The sequence below is a fragment of the Neolamprologus brichardi genome, chromosome 2, assembly GCF_056152115.1.
Source record: "Neolamprologus brichardi isolate AB-2024 chromosome 2, ASM5615211v1, whole genome shotgun sequence".
Lineage (NCBI taxonomy): Eukaryota > Metazoa > Chordata > Actinopteri > Cichliformes > Cichlidae > Neolamprologus > Neolamprologus brichardi.
The window spans coordinates 7,254,818-7,276,390 of NC_142105.1; the positions used below are offsets into that span (position 1 = coordinate 7,254,818).

Here is a 21,573-nt window from a genome sequence, read left to right on the forward strand (position 1 = left end):
CTAAATAGATAAAGTCCTAAAATCATCTATCTTATTATATGTCACAGTTCTAATTATTTGTGATGTTGGCTCTAGATAAATAAAAAAGGAAGTGAAATTGATGATCAGAGTTTACTTCTTAAAAAACCATGCACCATGCAGTTTAAACATGGCTGACCTATTCTGTGTACATTTGCCTGTATCTGTCCTTCCACAGTTAAAAGTTCAGTTAACTGATGACTGTAAATTGGCCGTAAGTCTACATGGTTGTCTGTCTCCCTCTTAGCGCTATGATATTCTGCGAGCTTGTCAACTGCGATAGCTTGTAGGGCCCCAGTGACCCAAGTCAGGAAAGCAAATATGAACGTGGACAGATGGAAGATTTGGCTGATGGAAAATAAAATGCAGTGGACGAAATGTAAAAATACCTCTCACCACTGACTTCTTTTGTGGCCCTCGGGTCCAAAACTCTTGTCTTCCATTTGTAAATTAAATTGTAATTAATTTGTAATTTATTAATTTTGAACTTTTAAAACAATAATGATAATAAAATTTCAATTATCTTAAATGCTATTCATTTACATTTTAAATTACATTTTGAGTAAGATGTGACACAGGAAATATGCAGGATTTAGCCAAAATAAACAAGAATGTGTTTTTTCATGTTAACTAGTCCAAAACTCTTTTTTTATCAGTTCTGGGCAAAAACAAAACTCTTTGGAACAGATGAATATGGTAGGTTACAATCATCAGGATTTGGCTTCAAAGACAATACTTAGGGTAATTAATTGCTCATTTTCTCCAATATTAGAAGCATTTTGTGTCAGAGTGATGCTGAAAAACTATTTCATGGATTTGTTACTTCCAGGCTGGATTATTGCTATTTTTCTTTACCCTACAATATAAAGGACATCGAGGCTACTGTCATTGTGATTTGGTGCCATATGAATAAAACTGAATTGAAATGAACTTGTGTGGGTGTTTTTTATGATGACAGAGCCAAAAATCTGGAATATTGTCTATTAATAAACTTAAGAACCACAGTCCAAATCTTTAGTTAACACTGTAAGTCATGTTGATCTTATTTCTCACAAATATAATTTTGTGTTGCGAAACAGCCATCGTCATTCCATGATCCTTTATCAGATGAAACATATTCTCCACAGTCCTGGCTTTTGAAGTCATTAGGCTGTCCAGGCAGCCAGTATCTGATGAATAAGGTAAGAGAGAGTAATCATTTTCTCCACTTTGTCGCTATAAGAAACAAATTCACTCCTACATTGTGATTGTTTGGTGCATCAGTTTGTCTTTTTAATTTAACTCTCATTTGCAAAAGTAGAAATAATACTGTGCACTTCTGCAATCATCCTTTCCTTACATTTCCTGTTGCTGAATTGTTGGATAGATATTAAAGTTTTTGGCAGAGTTCAGTTCAACAACAGAATACAAGACTGATCTTTGTACAGTAAAGTTGTACATAAAAGTTTGATAAATTAACCTTACATTTAGAAAATCTGTAAAGTTAGATCCTTTTTGTTCAGGTTCGTGTATTTAAACTCACTCTATGGTAATAGGGGTCCCATCCACCCAGGTCCAAACCCCCTCTGTAAGTGTGTCAGTGAGGCCAATCCAAGCATTTTGCCTCTCGCTCTTGTCCAGTAATTCGTTGACAAAAACCTGTTAGAGTCGCACAAACAAAAGACTGATGACATTACTGTCAGGGGGTGATCTTGATCTAAATTGGAATATATAATAAATGGACTGGTACAGACAATTTCTACACATTTCAGTTTTGTAAAAAAATTTTGAATGACCCGTAGAGCCACGATGACAGTCATTTGTCTTTGGGATAGAGTCCCATGTCTCCAATAAGATGGATTATAACAGCATTAATGATCCTTTAAGTTTTCGTTTTAGCTCCATCACCTAATGGAGTTCTTGCAACACTGCAGTCATCTTTAACTGTACATGCAAACCTTAGCAACGCAGTACAAAGCCAGTAAAAATTCTTGCAATCACTGGCAAAGTTTAGCGATTCTAAATCTGCCTTTGTTTATTACCTGTTCCTCAGCGCTGTCTATGACAAGTAGATCTGCACCTTCAGCGATGCAGGCTTTTCTGCTTTCCGTCCAGTTTTTCTTCAAGGTTGAGACAAAATAACAACTTATGTCGAACCTTCTCCAGTGGGCCTGACAAGGAATGCCTGCAAATTCATCACATGGAAAAAATATCCAAAAGATGAAGAATACCACAATGGAGATAATTTTAGTAAATTTAAGCTGTAACATAGGAAGCATACCGCTTAGTTTAGTGGTCATCCTTTTGACTTTCGATTGTAACTCTTCTCTAGCTGTAGTCAAACGACTGTAGTTGGTTTGTAATTGTTCCTTTTCCTTCCTCAAAGTATTATACCTGGTTTGAAGTTGCTCTTTGTCTTTCCGCAGGGTGTTATAGCTCTGGTCAGTTTGATGTTTGTTTCTATTCAGAGTATTGTAGCTTCTTTGTAACTGGTCTTTCTCCCTCTTTAACACAGTGTAATTACCTTCTAGCTGGACTTCTTTTACTCTCAGTGCAGTAAAAAGAATGCTTAATCCATCCTTTTCTCTTTGGAGGTTATAGTAGCTGGTTTGTAGCTGCTCTGCAGTTGCTGTCAGATTATTGTGATTAGTCTGTAAGCCCTCAAGCTTCCTCTGCATGTCAGTGTAGTTTGTCTCGAATTGATCTCTCTCTTGTTTTAAGTTGATGAAATTTGTTTGTAACCAGTCCTTCTCCTTTTTCACATTGCTGAAATTGGCCTCCAGCTCATCTCGTTTAGTAATCAAATAACTGTAATAGCGCTGCAGCTCATCTTTATCTTTTGTGAGGTTGCTCAGTATGATCTTTAACTGTCTTGTCTCCTTACTCAAAGCATTATAACTGATCTCCAGTCTGTCCCTCTCTGCAGTTAGGTTGTCATTATCATTTTGGAGTTTCTCCTTATCTTGAGTGAGTGTATTGTGATATGACTGTGTTTGGCCTCCTGATGTAGGATGGATGATCTCATCTGTGAAATTTAAAAAATAAAAATAATACTTTGCCGGATTCAATTGATTATCATGAACTGGATGTAAAAGCAACAAAAAAGGGGGTTATTTTTATTGAATAAAAATAAACAACTTACAGAATATAAATTGACTTATGTTACTGCACAACAGGACAGCACACAGTAATCCGAGGCTCACAGTGACACATCTGAGGATCTGGTTTCTTCTGCGAAAATTCACTGTTTTGTAAATAAGAAAACAGACATTTTTCAAATTAAACTACAAACAAATATATCATTAGACAAGTAAGATTGGTTAAAAAAGTCTTTAGAGACTTTAACTTAAGTTTTAGAATTTTTGAATCCATTTAAAAATCTTTAAAACCTGCTTTACTGTGTAATTATGTATTACTGAGCATAGACCAGTATGATATTGGTCCTTTTATGAATTAAACATGAAATGTATTATTCAATAAAGTGTTCTCAAACCAAAGGCGTCTTAAGCAATGAAATACACACACACACAAAAGTGTGACATTATTCAGTTTGAAATTTAAGCTGAAAAACAGGTTTGCATTTTATTTTGTTTACCCACTAGTTTTGTCTGCGTGTTTTGGGGGTGATACTGTACCTTGAGTAATGAGATTGCCGTCCATATATAATAAGGTGTCATCAATTTCCATTGTATCCATTAATGTTCTGGATTTTTTTCTGTTCAGGTAAGACCTTTGTAGGTTTTCATTAAAAAGAGACATTGGAAATGAAAAACAGTTCCAGAAGTGCTGATTTTCCACTAAACTATACTAACATTCATAAACATTTTTTAATGTTATAGAGAAAGTTCACATTCAATTATCTAAACATTAAATAGTTTTTAAACCTGCACTTACCTCGCACTTAGCTAAATACGCACAATAACAGTGAATTCAAAAAAGATTCTGCCACTGACCAATAAAAAAATGAATGTTAACTCAGTATTATTTATTGTAGTGAAAAAAGGATGTTCCACGTCATAAAGCACTTGACATAAACTGATTGGTTGAAAAGGAAACTATGCAAAATCCACTGTATGTCTACATTCCCACATTCAAGGTACTTCCCACTCAGACTTAATAGAAATAGCTAAGGTTAAATACCATGAAGTAGTGATTGGGATCTTTTCTCTTTGACTGACCTGATTGTTTTTAGACTTCCACCTTCTGTGATTTCTGTTCCCTTTTCCCACAGATTAAGTTCTCACAGAGGTTAAATAACTGAGAGTGTGAATGTGCTGAGAAACAAGAAATAAATAGAAATGGAAAACTGCTCACATATTCTGTCCACATTTCTCATCAATATTATGTGACAGAGACATATATACAGGAACTCAGGGCAAAGTTGTACATATTTATAAGTAAGGGATCAAAGAAAACTGTATGGTAAATTCTGGGTTAGCTTGCTAGGTTTTTTAGCTAGCTTGCTAGTATTACAATAATAAGTAGATATTTTATTATACATACATAGTATTTTCACTCTCCTAGTTTAACATTAGTACAGTGGCTAATTACACCTTAAAGTTAAGTTGGTTTACAAATTTAAAAACTCATTTTTAATCCAAATTTGTGCTGGTTTAATTCTATCAAGCATAGAATTAAATCAAAAACCATTGTTTTAATAAATTTAAATTTTAAAAATGTCATTTTAGTTATAGAGCTTTGCATAAGTGTTGATTAACCTTTACAGAAATTTTAAAAAATATTATTGTAATTACCTGTACTGAGCAGCAGTGGCAGGACAAACCTTACATTGGGTGGTCTATGTTCTGGACAAAGACCACTATGCTGTGCCTGGAATCTGCTGCAGCCACTCTTCTAGTTTCAGGATTACAGCTCCTAATGCCTAATGGTCCTATTACCACTGGGACTACTTTGGACTTTACTTTCCACATCTGCACTATTTTCCATTACTCCTTCTTCCTGATGTTGCTTTCCACTTACATTACCACATCACCCTATCTTTGTAATGTATTTGTGGCTTGCCTGGATGGAACTGCTGATTCTGGACTTGCAAGATTCTGTTTTCTCACCTGCAAGATTTGCCTGCTTTGCTCCATGGAGATCACCATTCACAGCCAGACTAAATTCTGCTTATCGGTACGGTCAGCAGCCTGACTCTGGTAAACACCTCACTTAGGTTTCTTACCTGCCCGTCACCACTACCTCCAAGCTAACCTAACAGCTTGTCAGAATCAGAAAAGCAGATGAATGAAACAGCCTTCAATACACCACTCAGCCACTACTAATATCTGGTTATGCCATTCATAGCAAACACTGTTTAAAGGTGTCATAAACAATGTCTTAAGAGCTTCCCCTGTCTGTCTCGTTCTCTATTTTTTATTCTTCTCTAAGGACCTCAAGGAGCACTCCATAATTGCATGGCAGATACTGATACTGTTTTGGCAACATTGGTGAGAATTGGCAGGTGAAGACAGATCATTCCATGATTCCACATCAGATGAAACATATTCTCCACATTACTGGTTTTGGAATTCATTGGGCTGTCCAGGCTGTACCAGTGCCTGATCAACAAGGTAAGAAAGAAACCATCTTCTCCTCTTTAAGAAAACCTTCTGACCTCTGATTGGTTTTGTAACTTTCGGTTTGTCTTTTTTCATTTAAGCGTTATTTGCAATAGTAGAAACAGTACGAGTTCTGCTATCATCCGCCCCCATCACCACCTCTGCATGTTTTTAAATGCATCAAACAGGACATGAATTTTAATGCAGTGAAGTCTCTGTGGATGCAGTTGAGTAAGCTCTGAATTTGAAAGTGTATTCAATCACTTCTAGATCTGGTTCAACAAGATTTCCTGTTGCTGAATTTTTGGATCAATATTAAATAGATTTAGGCAGTTTAGTTTTACACAGGCTCTCTATATAAGACTGATCCTTTGTGTCCTTATTTTCCACCTTCAAGCAGTTTTAGTTTAGGATGAATCATGGTTAATTTTATGTTAATAAAGAATTGAAAAAAGAAAAAAATCATATGGAACAGTAAAGACAAGTTCTGCAAATTACACTCTATCTATAAAGTTATAGCAGCGGTGATGACATGAGAACCTTTTTGTTTGTATTTGTACAAAATACAAACAAATACAAAATTTAAACTTTTTCAATTCAAATGGTGACTGGGTCCCATTGACCACTGTAAGACTGTCAGTGAGGCCAGTCCAGGCATTTTGCCTTTGACACCGGTCCAGTAATCCACTGACAAACAGCTGTTAGAGTTGCACAAACAGAAGACCAGTTGATATAATTACTAAGACTTATATAAAAATTGACACATTTAACAGTGGGAGAAAGAGGGCACGGCAATTAGCCGTTGTAGAAGGTCCTGGGTTTGGGACCAGGGCTCTTCGCTGTGGAGTTTGTATGTTCTCCCTGTTTTTGCATGTGTTCTCTGGGTACTCTGGCTTCCTTCTGCAATCAAGACACATGCAATTGTTGTGGTTAGAACTAGTGATTATAAATTGCCCATAGATTTGAGTGTGAATGGTTGTCTGTCTCTCTGTTTTTAGTCTTGTGTCAGACTGGTGACCTGTTGAGGGTGTACCCTGCCTCTCTTGAGTCCAGCCATCAGGTCAGAAAAGGGAACATGGCAGCAAAGGGGGGCAGCAAAGGGGAAACAACTCAGCAGTAGACACAGAGTAACTCTTGGATCTGGTCAGATGGTCAACGGCAGAGATGGAGCAACTCTGGGTCCTGACCGGGTGGCCAGTGATCGAGACACAGCAGCTCCGATAAGCAATTGATGGCTGAGGAAATGAGACTCCCTCGGATGCAAAATGAACAGCCAGCGGCTCAGCCTCACAAGGGACTAGCTTGAAGGCCAGTGATGGATTTACTCATGAGGCCAAGGAGGCAGCCAGTGATGACTGACTGCACCTTAGGAAGTTTGAAGGAGAGCGATGGAAGTGAATGAGACCCTCTGGAGGTCGCAAAGGAAGCTGACTCTTAGTGGGCTAGCGTTGGCTAAAGCCACTGGACACCTCTGGTTTGGCTAAAGGCTGGCATCGGGGGAGGTGACTGGACACTTCTGGTGGCTTGACGGGGGGATGACAACTGTAGTGGAGGCAGGACCCCCTCTGAAGACTGGCAACAAAGGAGATGGAACTCCTCTGGCTCAGGTCTCTCAGGTAGTGAGGGATTTATGGTGTCCGATTCTGCTGCTTCCTGCTATCCCAAATTCATAACAGTAGTGTCAAAATGACTACAATAAACTTGAACTTAATGTTTGTATATCTGATAACTTACACAGTCTTTCTCCAAAAGATCTGAGCACAAAGGGAAAAAGATAAGTATTCTTCAAAGGTAAGTGGAGAAATGCATACATTGCAGAACTCAGAAAAGACTGACACATGCATGATCATCCACAGGTAAAGCATACTGTATATACACATGCAGGATAGGAGAGAGACGAGGCAGAGAGTACAGAGAAATTGCAGGTTCACATAGTGAGGACCATGACAACATCCATTGTTTATTTATAGTCACTGTGTGGTACTGGAGCCTTTTTTTGATGTAGGATCATAAATGCCAGCACAAAATTTAACTACAATCAATTTAAAGTGAGTGACTTCCTCCTACACCAACTTGAGCACTTTAGCAAAAAAATATATTTGTATTAAAATGCATACTGGTAATTAAACAGGAACAAAACTTTTTCTTTGTGACTTTTTTGACTTTGTGTTCTTATAAAATTCACAAGCAATACTTTGAAATTAGACTTCATTTGCATGCTTTTTGAGTTTTAAGTTTCTTTCATTATCACAGCACATTTCTCATTCAAAGACCCTGATGCACAAGTTCTTACTGAACAAGTCCCAAGTTTAATCTGAGAACAATGTCAATGCCTCATTAAAAACAAGCCATTTGCAGGCGATCTGCATTCCTCAACGTGAAGAAATTTGGTCTAGCTTCAGCCCAGATACAGCTCCAGTGGCAGCTGTTACAAACTGCTAGAAAAAAGATTTGGAGAAACGTGACCACAAAAAAAAAAGTGCCATTTGTCAAAAATTTTAATATGACAGAGACGGCTGTCAAGCTGATATGCCAGGAGTCCCAGCAGCTGATGTTTTGATTTTTCTCACTGCTGCATTAGACGTTGTCGGGAAAAGACAGGCTGTCAGGCCAGCTGTGCTGTTTTTATGTATTGATCCCTCTCTCCATGTGGAACACTTAGCTCCGTCTCTTTACTGTTGTAGGAAACTGAGTGCTGAGTATTTCTCTGGCTCAGACTGAACTGATTGAACTCCTTCGCAGAAAAGCACTGAGTGCTGAATTAATACTTTGCTGAGGTTAACTTCAGGACTGTAGGTACATTCAGTAGATCGCGGATACATCACTTGCCATAACAGCATTTTATGTATATTATAATCATAATATTCATATAATAACTTAAATGCTTCTTTTATAATTATCAGATGGATTATATGTAGTTTTTTCCTGTTTTATCCCATAAAAGAAGCTTTTATTTATTTTTTAAACTATTTTTCTTATTCCATTTACATTCTTTAAATTGTTTGGTAAGCTGCCCAAGTTTGCATTAATCTACACTGATTTTATTTGGAATTCTGATAACCAGATGGATCTTATGAGGAAATGTCCCAATATGCCATCAGCTCCCACCCCACATGCAATCCCAAGACAAATCTGGCAAGTTAAAAGATGAATGAAGGCACAGGAAGGTTGGCAAAATTAGTTGTGTTTAATCTTCCAGAATTATTTCCAATCTCCAAAATCAAATTAAAACCGGCTGCTGGATTTGGTGGCTCTTTCCTTTGTGAACTCAACAATTAATTACCCTGAGCCTGATTCTGTCAGAAGTTTCTTCCTGTTAAGAAAATGTTTTCACTCAACGAGAGAGACCAAGTGATTTTCATAGGTAATGACTGTTGCTCTGAAGTGATGCTATATGAAGGCAGTTGTACTGCTCTGCATCAACTGCGGTCTGTAGATTCTGAAGTCAATAACAAAAATATTAATTGAATTTGTTCAAAATCATGACTGTTTATAAATGTTTAGATATTTCTATGGTGTTTGGAGGACCATCAACATATCAAGATATATCAACTAACACAAAATCAGAAATCCATGCCTTTAATCCATGCTGCACTATGAACCAACTCAAGAACAAAAAGATTCATTACTTCAGCGATAAATTTTTACCTGGTCAAACGACGCTCATATTTAAACTCCTTGTAAAGAATTTTGGCTAAGACAGCAAAATCGTTGATGCATTTAGATTACAAACAAATCAAAAACACCACCATGTGCCAAAACACCCATAAAACACTGCCACATAAAAGCTCGGGGCCTATATGCTTGCAAACAGCAGCAGTGCAGCAGTCTGAAAGAGTAGGCAGCCAAGACCATATAGATCTTGGCAAACTGACAAATTAACTGTTCCCCATTGAGCGTGCTTTACAATCCTTCATGATCATAATTCTTAATCATATCATTTACTCTACAAATTGAAATATTTTAACAGCCTCAATGAACTATAGCTTCGTGTCAGATCATTGCAGAACATTGCAAAAAAGAAATCAAAAGCAGAGCTTTTCTTATTGAAGAAGTCACTTAGATGAGTGACGAAACGTTTCTCCCACAAAAAACGCTACGTTCAGATGAACAGATTCAACTTTTGGAGAGCTTTTCTTATGTTATAATTTATACTCAAGGACAGGTTCTAATATACACTGACCAGTAGCATTAATGTTTAACAGCAAACACTCAGCTGTGATTGATGGGGATGAATATGCGGCTATTGTAGCAGTTGTTAATCATCCATCATTTTTAAAAATGTGATTTATATGATTTAGCAGGTAAATCACAAAGCAAAAATAGAACATATGCATTTGGGAAAGTTAGATTAAACCTTAGCAACGAAAAGAGAAACATATTTTTAAAAATATAACTTAAATGATTAATTGATTTTTAAAATAGTTGTGGTTGTGCTTGGCGCCAGGAAAAGCTGTAAAAAATGAAATGAAAGTAATAAAACAGAAAAGGGATGTGAGATACGCCCATGATTCTTCCCAGCCTTTTTTCCCTACACGGAGTTCTTTTTTTAGAGATAGAAAAATTTCTTTCATCTTATCTTTCTTAAAGGCTCGTGCAAAAGCTTTGCATAAAGATTTTTATGAATGATCAGCCAAGGATACTGTAAGATTGTGCCTTTTTTGAAGTCAAGACATCACTAAGAATTTAGATGTGATCAATACTGTGAAAAACATCTTTATCTGTTTTATGTAATATTTTCTTCTGTTATGCAGCTGTGTGCAGATAAACTCAACCTTGGGTAGCCTGTCACATGTATGATTCGGTTTAATCAAGTTTACATGTTTGATTTTTCTCATGTGAACTTGCTTAATTTTGACTTCCTTTTATTCGACGTTTCAATCGGGTAACTTTTGTCCTGAACCCTGATGGACTACATAGTACGTAGTAGGGACCCAATCATTGTGCTTTAAAGCATAACCAGTAAAAGGCAAAATAACTTTAATGTTGTTGACAGCAGTCACTGTACCCTCCAGTCAAACACCTCTAACTCTTTTTCAGTTACTTCAATATCTGAGTCAGAAGTTAATGAGATGGGCTTTGTTCTTCCAATCCTTTAACTTGGGGGTTGTCTCATTAAGAGAAAGAAAAACATAGTGGCAGATACATTGACACGTGGCCCTTGTATATAAGTTATGCCTAGCTACAGTTGCACATCTATTATATTCCAATATTTCTGTTTTTTGTATTTTTGAAGCTTATATTATGCTTTCCAAATAGTCCACTGGAGTATAATAAAATTTAAAAAATGCATCCACAGGATCCAACGTTGCCGGATCATTGAGACTGGGAAGTAGGGAAGTACTGGGATGTGTATTTTATGATACAAAGGATATTTGTTGTAAATGTAAACTGATATTTATAAATAATATTGGATTGAGAATGCAGCACGGTGGTTAGCACTGTTGCCGCACAGCAAGAAGGTCCTGAGTTCAATTCCAACATCAGGCCGGGGTCTTTCTGTGTGGAGTTTGCATGTCCTCCCCGTGTTTGTACCTCCGGGTACTCCGGCTTCCTCCCACCGTCCAAAGACATGCAGCTTGTGGGGATAGGTTAATTGAATAATCCAAATTGCCACTAGGTGTAAATGTGCGAGTGAATGTGACTGCGAATGGTTGTCTGTCCCTGTGTGTTAGCCCTGCGACAGACTGGCGACCTGTCCAGGGTGTACCCCGCCTCTCGCCCTATGACAGCTGGGATAGGCTCCAGCGCCCCCCGCGACCCTGAAAAGGATAAGCGGAAGCGAATGGATGGATGGATGGATGGGTTGAGAATGTTGATTAAAAAATTGGACTGTGTTCAGATTGAAAAATGATTTGCTTTGTATCTTTATATTATATCTTTATGTTCTGGGTTATGAGGTGGGTCTCTGCTCTCAAGGAGAGGTGTGATCGTCCATTGGCCTCTAGAGCTTACACAACTAGATCCACATTTTGTGAGTTTTTTATTTGGAATAAAGTTTGGGTTGACTGCTCACCAACAAATATAGGCATCAACAGTCAGCCTCTCTCTTTGTCTCTTTCAGGTCACTTTGACTGAACTTTATTGTTTAATTTACTTAAAGAGCACATGTCCACACATCTAAATGTTACACACATGACATTTAAACTGGTTACACATTTAGCTTTTGACTCTTAGATAACTTCATTTATTGTTATGTGCGGTCTCCGTGTTTTGTCTTTCCCTTTAAGCCTGGATTTATTGAACTCCTGTGCTAAGGTGTCACAAACATGACTGAAAAATACAGCTAATATTCTAAACATTTACATGAAAGTGTGTAAAAACAATATAATAAACTATGACACAAAGTTCCCCATTATTTCCTGTACTAGAATAGTTGCTACAGCTCAAAACAGTCATTCCAAAAGCAGAACTAAAAGGGAAACTGGTGTGGCAGTAGTTAATGAGAGTTTCACACAGTGGACGTCAGCACTTCCTGTCTTAGATTATTTAAGGCTAAGGTGCTGATTTAAACACATTTACTGGATTTTTTTTTTTTTTGCCCATTATAAGATAAGGCACATGATCCTGGAAATATAATAAACGAAAAATAGATTAGCACAAGCATTTGCATACATAACACTGTGTATATGTATGTGTTATGGGTACATATGGTACGTTGCACACAGAAACGTAATCAAAATATGAGATTAGAGGATATCTTGAGCAGAGCCAACAGCCAACAGATTTTGCTGACTTTAATCTAAGCTGTTAGCCTTTTTCAGTAATGATTCAACCCAAAAGGTAATTAATAATTAATCAATAATAATTAATGCATGTGTACTGATTACGTACTTTTATATTCATACAAATATTTACAGCGGGTAAAATAAGTATTGAACACCCTTTTCTAAGTAAATATATTTATAAAGGTGCTATTAACATGAAATTCTTAAACCATAGACATCCATAAATTATGTGTAATAATGAGAAATGACACACCGAAAAGGTTTTTGAGCACGCTTTCTGAAATATTACTTTAGATCAAGAAAGATGAATGAGGGTCCCTGAGTACTTGGACGGTTACAGTTACATTTTTCATTTATTTGGTATCTGAAAAAGTGGAGCAACATATAAAACAGCATTCTTAAACAGAAAATACAATATTTTTGTTAAAAGTTAAAAGTTTCTTTAAAGTCTGCATTTAAATCACATCTTGATTTTTGATTTAAAATCCACTGTGGTGGTGTATAGGAATGAAATGACAACAAAAAACCTGCCATTGTCCAAATACCCAAGTACCTGAGTAATTATTTAGAAATCTACTGATGAAAATAATGAAAGATGAAGTTTGTATGTAATGCAGGTATGTTTTAGTTTGTGAACTTGCGGGGGGGAATCTCTCACATTTGACAAATGAAAGAAGTCGAGTGGAACCCGAGAAGGAAGAAAAGCGCACTGTTAGATGGCTGAACAGTAACCTTGGCTCGCATCGCCTCTGGGCATAAAGACCTGGCATACAACTCCTAAAAAAAGTCAAAGTAGAGGCAGAGATACGGGTGTTTTTTCTGTCTTCCTTCACCTCCAGGTGTTCACTGCACTTCAGGGAGCAGCTGAAAGTCTGATTTAGCGGTCACGTTGCTGCTCTGTTAGATGCTCCTTGCTTTGGGTCTCTGGGACCACACTGGCTTGTTTACCACATTCCTCTGGCAGCCAGGTCGAGTTTGACTGACACCTGTGGCCAGTGAGTCACAGGTACAGGCCCAGTCTCAACCCTTCCCAAATACCCACCAGCTATCAGCAGCCAGCTGCACTCACAAAGACAGATTCTGAAGGCAGTAAGTTTATCCGACAGCTAACTATTCAGCCTCCCATTCCTCCCATCGATCTTTGTTCTTTCCTTACTTCACCTTCATTATCTCTTCGTTGGACTTCCTCCCCATTTGAAAGAGTTTTTCACTCTTCTCCTATTGTTGCAAACATAGAAAAACTCACTGAGTTTTCAAAGTTCGAGGTCAGCAGGTATTAATAGCATTTTCTAAATCATTCGTCATAGCTGGAAAAGCACAGATGTTACTACTAATTCACCAAAATAACTTTTTGCTGAGGCTTGAATTCAAATGGGGTAAAAGCCATGACCTGAAAGCCTGTACTGCTGCCATTTATAAACTACAAACACAGTGTTTACAATAATATTTTGTTAAGAAAAATAAAAAGAACATGCACAATATTCCCAGTCTCTCATTTTCCTCTTCGGACAATTAATCATTTATAGTAATACAAACAGTTTAACATGTTAACATTAAATCCCCATTCTGCTTAGCACCACTTTCTCAGCTGCGCCATTTAACTTCAATATTTAATGTGAAATAATGTCAGAATGAAATGCAGAAAATGCTGTGGACTGAATAATGGACTGCAAGTTCTAACTGTGAATGATGCAGTGAGTGACGGTCATTTGAGGGTTGATGTGTTCACACAAGAGTGAGGCGGCTCCATCATCTGTAAAGCCAACAAACCATGCACGTAATTTCTTCAGAAATCTCTTCATAGTGAGGCTTCCCAAGTGAAGGATGCTGCGTAGAGCAGACTGATGCATAACTGCAATTCAAAAAGTTGAAATAGGATGGTGCTTGCCATTTTTGCAGGTAATGCACACTTTTTTGTAGATCATTAAGAAATAACAGTCATGGGTAAGCTAAGGAAATACAAAATACAGATGTTAAATGATCATGAAAAAAGCAATGAAAGCCTACAATATGAAAAAGTAAATAAACCCAGTAACTTTTGTTGTGCCACCCTTGGTCACAGGACCTGCAATCAGGCATTTTTGATAACTGGCAATGAGTGTTTCAGATTGCTGTGGATTCATTTTAGCCCACTCTTCTGTGTAGAATTGTTTTAATTCAGCCACATTGGAGGTTTTTTGAGCATGTGTAAGTCTAAGGAGCTTGGAAAGAAAGCGTGCATTTTGGGCCATGTGTATTTTAATTTGTGATCGGTGGGACTGATGTTAACGTGGTCATGTTACTGTGATTCTATTGGCTGAAATGATTAATGCAAATCGGCCAATAGAAGCTGAAGTTAATGCCCCTTTCGAATTTAAAGTCGCAGAGATTGATTTCTTTTGTTTGTTTGTTTTTTGTTTGTTTGCTTGTTTTTTTTATTGTTGTCCCGTTTGGCTCTTTAGCCATCAGAATTGTTGTCTTAAGGCCAAGAAAGATGCCAAGCGGATTTATTTTGCCAAGTGGATCATCATGGCCTTGGCATATTGGTCCATTTGATTGACCTTTATTATAATTATGTATTTATTTTATTTTCGATTGCTACAAACGGGACAGACATGACTGGGGGATAGGACGGGGAGAAAGAATGAAAGAAAGAGAGGGAGAGAAAGAAAAATAGAGGGGAGAAGAGATGGTGAGAAAGGGGGGAAGAAAGAAAGAAAAACAAACAAAACACCTGGATCACCTGTATGGAGAAAAAAACTGAAGAGAAAGCAAACAAAAAAAGAGAACCATAATAAAAACAGCACCATCACAATAAACTAGCTAGCAGTAGATAACAGTAGATACTAAATATTAAACGCTATTGTGCAGCACGCAAGATAGACAGCGCACAATGTGCTTTGAGGCAGCAGCCAAGAAAGGTGTAGTCCGCGTCTGTGAACACCCGTGCGTACACCTGTGTGCACACCTGTGTGGATCAGCATGCTTGTATTCCAAAGGTTTCTCCATGCAACGATCTGCTAGGGAGTGTGGGGAGCCATAGCCCCGTCCCCCATTTTTAATCATATGCATTACATGTACTTCTACTTCAATAAAGAATCCATGCAGCTTTGCCACCTCTGAGGTGCACCCCATTTAAAAAAATATGAAAAAAAAACTCGCAGGTGGTTGGTGTGTTTGAAGGAGGAACATGTGGCCCAGTTTAGCCACACACCTGATTATGACCAATTATCAAATTGCTACTTTTTCAGCTGCTGCTAGTTTGATGTGTGAAGACAAGATAACAAATGCCATAAAGTGGCTTACGATGTTGTTGCAGAAGAAACATCACTGAAGAAAATAGCCAGTAATAAGTGTAATATACACAGAGTCCTTTGGGGTGTTCTTAGTGGAGGCGAATCCTTTAGGCTACTTCAGTAAACATACCACTGTCACAATGTGAAAACACTGCATTCTGAGTTAGTTATGCACTTACGCGGGAACACAACCCGAGGATTTTTAGTCACACACAAGCTGAGGGAGGCGAGGACTGGCAAGTCAGCATCACTTAGTCAACACTCATCTGTCCACCACCCGCATTATCCTGAGGGAGAGATGAGGTGGAGGTGGAGTGGGGGGATTTTGTTGAATGATGCAGGTGACCTGTCTTCCCACATGCAGAAGCCTCAGGGAGATCCAATAAAAATCTCCCACTCATCAACAAGGCCACTGTTCCCAAGAATGCGATCGTGTTTTTGTGTAAACACCCTGAAAGCAGCTCCTTTAATTATATGGAAAAAAGCCAGAGATTAGTACGCTGACAGTTACCTCAATGGGGCTAATTGTGAGTCATTTCTCAGAACAGAAGTGCTGAAAATGACTACTTTGGCTTGTGCCCCAAGTATGTCCATTAAAAGGAGCTCTGAACTGGTTTTACTAATGGAGGAATAATCTGGCAGTGATATTGGTCTCAAAGAATAACAGCATTCTCTTACACTATAAAGAAAAGGAAAACCTGAATCTGCTGAATCTGTCAAACTCAAAATTGTTTGAGTGGGAATATTAAAGCTTTATTAGATTAGAAATGTGTTAATGATTACAACATTTTAAGAGACTGACCTGAAGTTCTATGAATAATGTAATCGCAGGCACTTTTTAAGAATAAAAGCAACAGAACAAATGTATTTTTATTTAACTTCTGTGGCCTTGAGATAGCATACACAAAGTAAAGCACACTTCAACATCAGACAGTGTCATAGAAAAGAGCAAACAAAAAGTAAAGAAATACATTACTTGTTACTTTTAAAGAAAGGACATGTATTACATCACTTGATTGCATCCTGCAGAAAGTAATGAACTACTTCTACATCATGGGCTGAAATACACTGTCAGATAATTGGCAGTTAAAGATATAAACCTTAGGCTACTTGCCCACACACTGACACGATCCCACAAAATTTTTCTTTCAATGTTTAAGTATGACAGCATCGCCAAGAGCAAAGCTGAAAACCAGTCCAAAGAGCACTTCACAGAGATCAACGTGGCAATTCTACTGTAGAAACAGTCATGGATAGAAATGGAGGTTCGTATGCCAGAAGTCTGACTGCTTCTGTTATCTGTTGAAGGCTTGGTTCTGGGTGCTTGGCTGGGGTTAGTATACATTTAGTTTAACATCATTCTGGGTTCTTTGCTAGTGGCTTTGTGTTAGCTTGTCACCTTTGTAGATGCTTGGAAAGAGTCAATGGTGTGTTTCTGGAATTGGATAGCGTTTCCTGGCCTGAGCATAGTTTGTCCTTCTTAAAATATATATGGTCAAGTAGCTGACTTTGGCCACATCCGCATCCTCATCGCCCCGGACCTCTCACCATTTCTCACACCATGTTTCTCTCCAGCCTAACCAACTATCTTGGTCTCACTGATACAGTACTCTCCTGGTTTCAGTCATACCACTCCAACAGAACATAGTTTGACACCATGGGACACTCCCAATCCACCTCTGCTCCAGTTAACCATGGTGTTCCCCACGGTCACCATCATAATGCTCCCCCTCAGTCAGATCATCCGTCGCCATGGTCTTTGCTTCCATTCTTGTGCTAATGATAAACAACTTTATCTCAGTACCAAACCCTCCACCTTGCTCCCCCCACAATCACTTGTCAACTGCCTGAATGAAATCAAAATATGGATGTCAACCAACCTGCTCAACCTTAACAGTAATAAAAAAGAGCTCTTGGTTGTGGCCCCAAACCCAACTACAGAAGATTGACACAGGCTGCCTCATCTTACCTTCCTCTGAGGTTTTCAATCTGGGTGTCATTTTGGACTTCACTCTTTCATTCCTTACTCATGTCAAATCTGTTACCAAAACACCTTTTTTTCCACCTAAAGATCATCTCTCGACTTCAGCCACCACTCACTGACTCTGTAGCAGAGACCCTCATCCATGCTTTTGTCACAACCCAGCTGGACTACTGCAATGAAGTCCTATTTGGGATTTCCACTAAAGCCCTGGATAGGCTCCAGTATGTTCAGAACTCAGCTGCCAGGCTTCTAACAGGCACTAAGTTCTTGGAACATATCACCCACGCCCTCATAAGTGTCCACTGGCTCCCGGTCAAGGCTTTCATTACTTACAAGATCCTTCTTCTTACTTACAAATCCCTCAATGCCCTGGCACCTCGGTATCTCTCTGACCTGCTGCAAACATACACACAGTCTGCTACAGTCCTTAGCCCTGGGTCTCCTTTCTGTCCCTTGCACCAACCTCAATACCTTTGGGGAATACCTTTGTGGCACCTCTGGAACTCGCAATGCCCCGTCACTGGAGTCCTTCAAGAAACTTCTCAAAACTCACCTCTTCAACAAAACCCTCAACCTCTAGCCTCTTTAACCTCTAGCTACGCTTCTGTAAAGCATCCATGGGTTCCTTGAAAGGTGCTATACAAACCTAAGTCTTTATTATTATTAATATTATTACACTATAATTTCCATACTCCTTAAAAGTTGCTCCTCCAATTTCTTTCTTCCTCTATTGGAACTAAGGTCAAGTGTAGCATTTTGGGCGCACATAAAGGATTCATTTAAAGTGTATTGCATATGAAGTGACAGAAATGTTTGCTGAGTAAATACCTAGACACATTATTTGCCTCGGGATTGTGTATGTTGTTCTCATCCTTGCACAGGTTTTCTCTGGAAGCTACAATTTTGCTACTGAAAATCAAGCTAGGCTAATGCTTCCTTGAGCCATGGACAGACATATTTGTATGTCCCTGAGCTTCTGTACTGGAATATCAGTCCATGGCATTGGTAAAAACCAACACAATCGCACACAGGTGTTTTTAGCAGGTGTGGCAGACTCAGTGTGCCAGGTTACAGAAATCGAGAAGCTCATGGCCAGCAGAAGTGCCACAAAGTTTGCGGCACAAGACACAAGATGTCATGTTAAATTTGTCATGCATACGTAACAGGACTATTACCTGTTACCAGAGCCTGGAATGCCAGCTCACAACCAACACTCAGTGATTCAACCCTTTAATCTCAAGTGTTTTAGTTCCTCGTTAATAAAGAATTTTTTTTAAGTGTTTATTATTTTAGACTTTTTTAGTTTTCAATTATTGAGAAATTATGGTTCTCACCAATAGTGCAAACAACCCAAGCAGATAATACAAGAGCAGTCTAAGCCTGCATACCTCCAACAGAGGCCACACCTTGCATAATTTAATTCCATGAATCAAGAGAATTGAATAAATCCCGGTTATTTTGTGATATTATCTTGACCCGGGATGTCAAACTCACTTTAGGGCATATACAGCCCACTTAACTAGGTCAGATGAGTGAAATTCTACTTTCTGTCAGTGGGAAGATGCTTAACTGCACATTTGATCCCTGAATGCTTTAATACAAGATACAGATGTGCAATTTGATAGTAAATCTCAGTTTTCTATATGAAATTACAGAAAAAGCTTTAGTAGTTGACTATATCATAGCACCTGTATTTCCACAATAAGAGCTTTAGTGATAGTTTTTTTTGTTTTTTTAGTCCAAACTTCTATAGTAGACAGTTCACACACAGGAAGGCCTCGAAGGGGACTGGCGACAGCTCCTGGGCCTGGCAGATCTTCGTGTACTAAATAGGAGTGAAGAAGTTTAAGAATTGAGAACAAGGAGGGAGGGTGGGGCACGTAAACGAGAATGAACAGCTTGCAGAACTGGGGGAACCTATATACATGACAACCAGAAGGAGCGTGTTTGGAGGCATGATCCCGCTCCTGAAATTCCGATACATAATCTCCAATTAAAAATCATTTAACCTTGGTGTAGTATAAATGGCTGTGTGGGAGGTCTTTATCAGCAGGAAAAGCTGTAAAATACAGTTAAAAGTCAACAAATTTATACCCTCCTTTATTTTTAATATTAGGCATCATTGAGTGACTGAAGAGGCACAAGGAGGATAAAGGAGAGCAACCCAGGTCACAAAAGAGTTCACAGAGGAGACAGTAGTTAGACCAGGTGAGTCTATTCCAAAAGGTCCACAGAGCATTATCACATAGACAAAAAGGGACTGTTGCAGTATGCCTACTTTAATTACAAGAAGAAGTGGGAGTCCAAAGCTTTGTTTCCGTAAGAGATGGTGGCCGGTGGAGGGTGAGTTGGCAGGTGAGGGACCAAGGAGGCTTCCAGAGTGAACTAGCTCAACAGAAACAGGTTGGATATGTAGATAAGTTATTCACTTTTTCAGGCACCAGGAAGGCATCAGAAATTAAAACAGATAAGCACAATGAAGAAAGGAATTCACCAAGAAGCTACAGAAGAACATCTTTACCACACTTAGGAAGTTGAAAAGAGGGCAAAGAGCAAGAGCTGCTCCTTTTTATATATGTGGCTAATGAGCGTGATGGTCTCGCTATAGAGAAGGAAAACTCAGGACGGAGAATGCGTGCTCAGCCATCCCGGGCTTCTAGAGCGTTAAAACGACTCAGGGCAGGTCTATGACACTGAAACCTCAAACATCATCCACCACTTTTTGTTGTAGAGCAGGGGTGTCAAACTCAAATACACAGTGGGCCAAAATTCAAAACTGGAACAAAGTCGCGGGCAAACATTAATATTTATTGAAAAAAAATCTTCCTCCAGATATAAGAATGAATCTTTTCTTATGGACTCAAATAGGTTTTGCTGGAAAACTGAATATGGAACAAGCAAAGCTTAATACTAAACAATATATATATTAGCTGTATAATACCAGTAGGCCAGCTCTAATAGTAATTTGGTATGGCTTCGCGGGCCAAATGTAATTTGTCAATGTTATTCTTTATTTTTTCTCAGTGTCTTCTTGAGGGACAGTATATGTATATGTGTACGTGATATTAAATGAATGTTTAAGTGCAGGTTATTGCACTTAAACATTGCTCAGCACAGAGCATCAAAGAGTTGATTTGTAGTGTGTCACATCAGTGTGGTGGCAGCTGTCCTGGCAGCCATTTTTGGAATTCCATAAGATACTATGATTCATATCAGCATGTCACACATAAACACATTGTATTGAATGACACAAAAGCAGAATCTTATGAGAATTATAAGATTCTGCTAACATTCTGTCCACATTTGATAACCTGCTTAGTGATGTGAAATCATCATCAATGTGTGTGGGCAAAACAGAAGCAACTTTGGATTTCTAACTACAAATCCATTCTCTCTTGTTTCTTTTTGTCTTTATCCCACTCGAAAAGTTGGATGTAACAGTGAGACCAAATTCACAACCCAATAGAAACAGATCCAGGTAAATTTACTGCAATATTTAAACTGAATACAGGCTGCTGGTTTTTCAGTGTTGATACTTGGGAACTTGTTGGAGAGGCCAGGGTTGAAAAAGGGATGCCGTAGAACCTGAGAGGGTGTTATCCGCTGGTGTGCATCCAAGGCCAACATCTCTTTAATTAGGCTGACAAATAAGCGTTGGCCATCTTCTGGTCCTCGTCTAAACATCGTTATTTGTTCGAGGTCATCCAGACATTTAAGTTTTATGTATCATGTAGTATCCTTTTGACTTGAAGTCACCTAGAACTGTAGCTGTGCTGTAAACAAATAATGAAGCACAGTTTGACCAGAATAAGAACTAGAATCTTTAACACACTAAGATAATAAAATACACAAGCTATTTGGCTGGTAACTGGCAATAAGCCAGATGACTAATGGCCCAGAAGGCCCAAATGAAACTAGTAATGTCCAGACATCTAGCCTATATTACTTAATATTCATTAACCTATTTAAAAAGCACTTTTACTCTGTTTCAGGTAAAGTGTAAATCTGCACCTCTGATTTGTGTGATT

The 21,573-nt window shown here is 38.4% G+C and overlaps 1 protein-coding gene across 2 annotated transcripts; it reads right to left on the minus strand.

The window, feature by feature from the left end:
• Positions 1 to 976: 976 nt before the first annotated feature.
• On the minus strand, positions 977 to 3,919 carry LOC102795488 (uncharacterized). Of its 2 annotated transcripts, XM_087852464.1 has the most exons (7): positions 3,892 to 3,919; positions 3,633 to 3,727; positions 3,140 to 3,241; positions 2,279 to 3,022; positions 2,040 to 2,182; positions 1,541 to 1,656; positions 977 to 1,187 (listed from the first exon to the last, which is right to left on the minus strand). In XM_087852464.1, the coding sequence occupies exons 2-7, from the start codon at positions 3,691 to 3,693 to the stop codon at positions 1,061 to 1,063; spliced, it is 1,293 nt and encodes a 430-aa protein (XP_087708590.1). In that variant the 5' UTR covers positions 3,694 to 3,727; positions 3,892 to 3,919; the 3' UTR covers positions 977 to 1,060. The 2 variants fall into 2 exon arrangements, with proteins under 2 accessions (XP_087708590.1, XP_035767055.2); XM_035911162.2 differs by lacking the exon at positions 3,892 to 3,919 and having other exon boundaries at positions 3,633 to 3,756.
• Between the last annotated feature and the right edge of the window lie 17,654 nt (positions 3,920 to 21,573).

Coding starts and splice junctions, on each gene's coding strand:
- LOC102795488 (XM_035911162.2), bottom strand. CDS start 3,756: ATGTCTCTTTTTAATGAAAACCTACAAAGGTCTTACCTGAACAGAAAA. Junction 1,657..2,039: donor TAGACAGCGCTGAGGAACAG/GTAATAAACAAA, acceptor CGACTCTAACAG/GTTTTTGTCAACGAATTACT. Junction 1,188..1,540: donor GGGACCCCTATTACCATAGA/GTGAGTTTAAAT, acceptor CTTATTCATCAG/ATACTGGCTGCCTGGACAGC.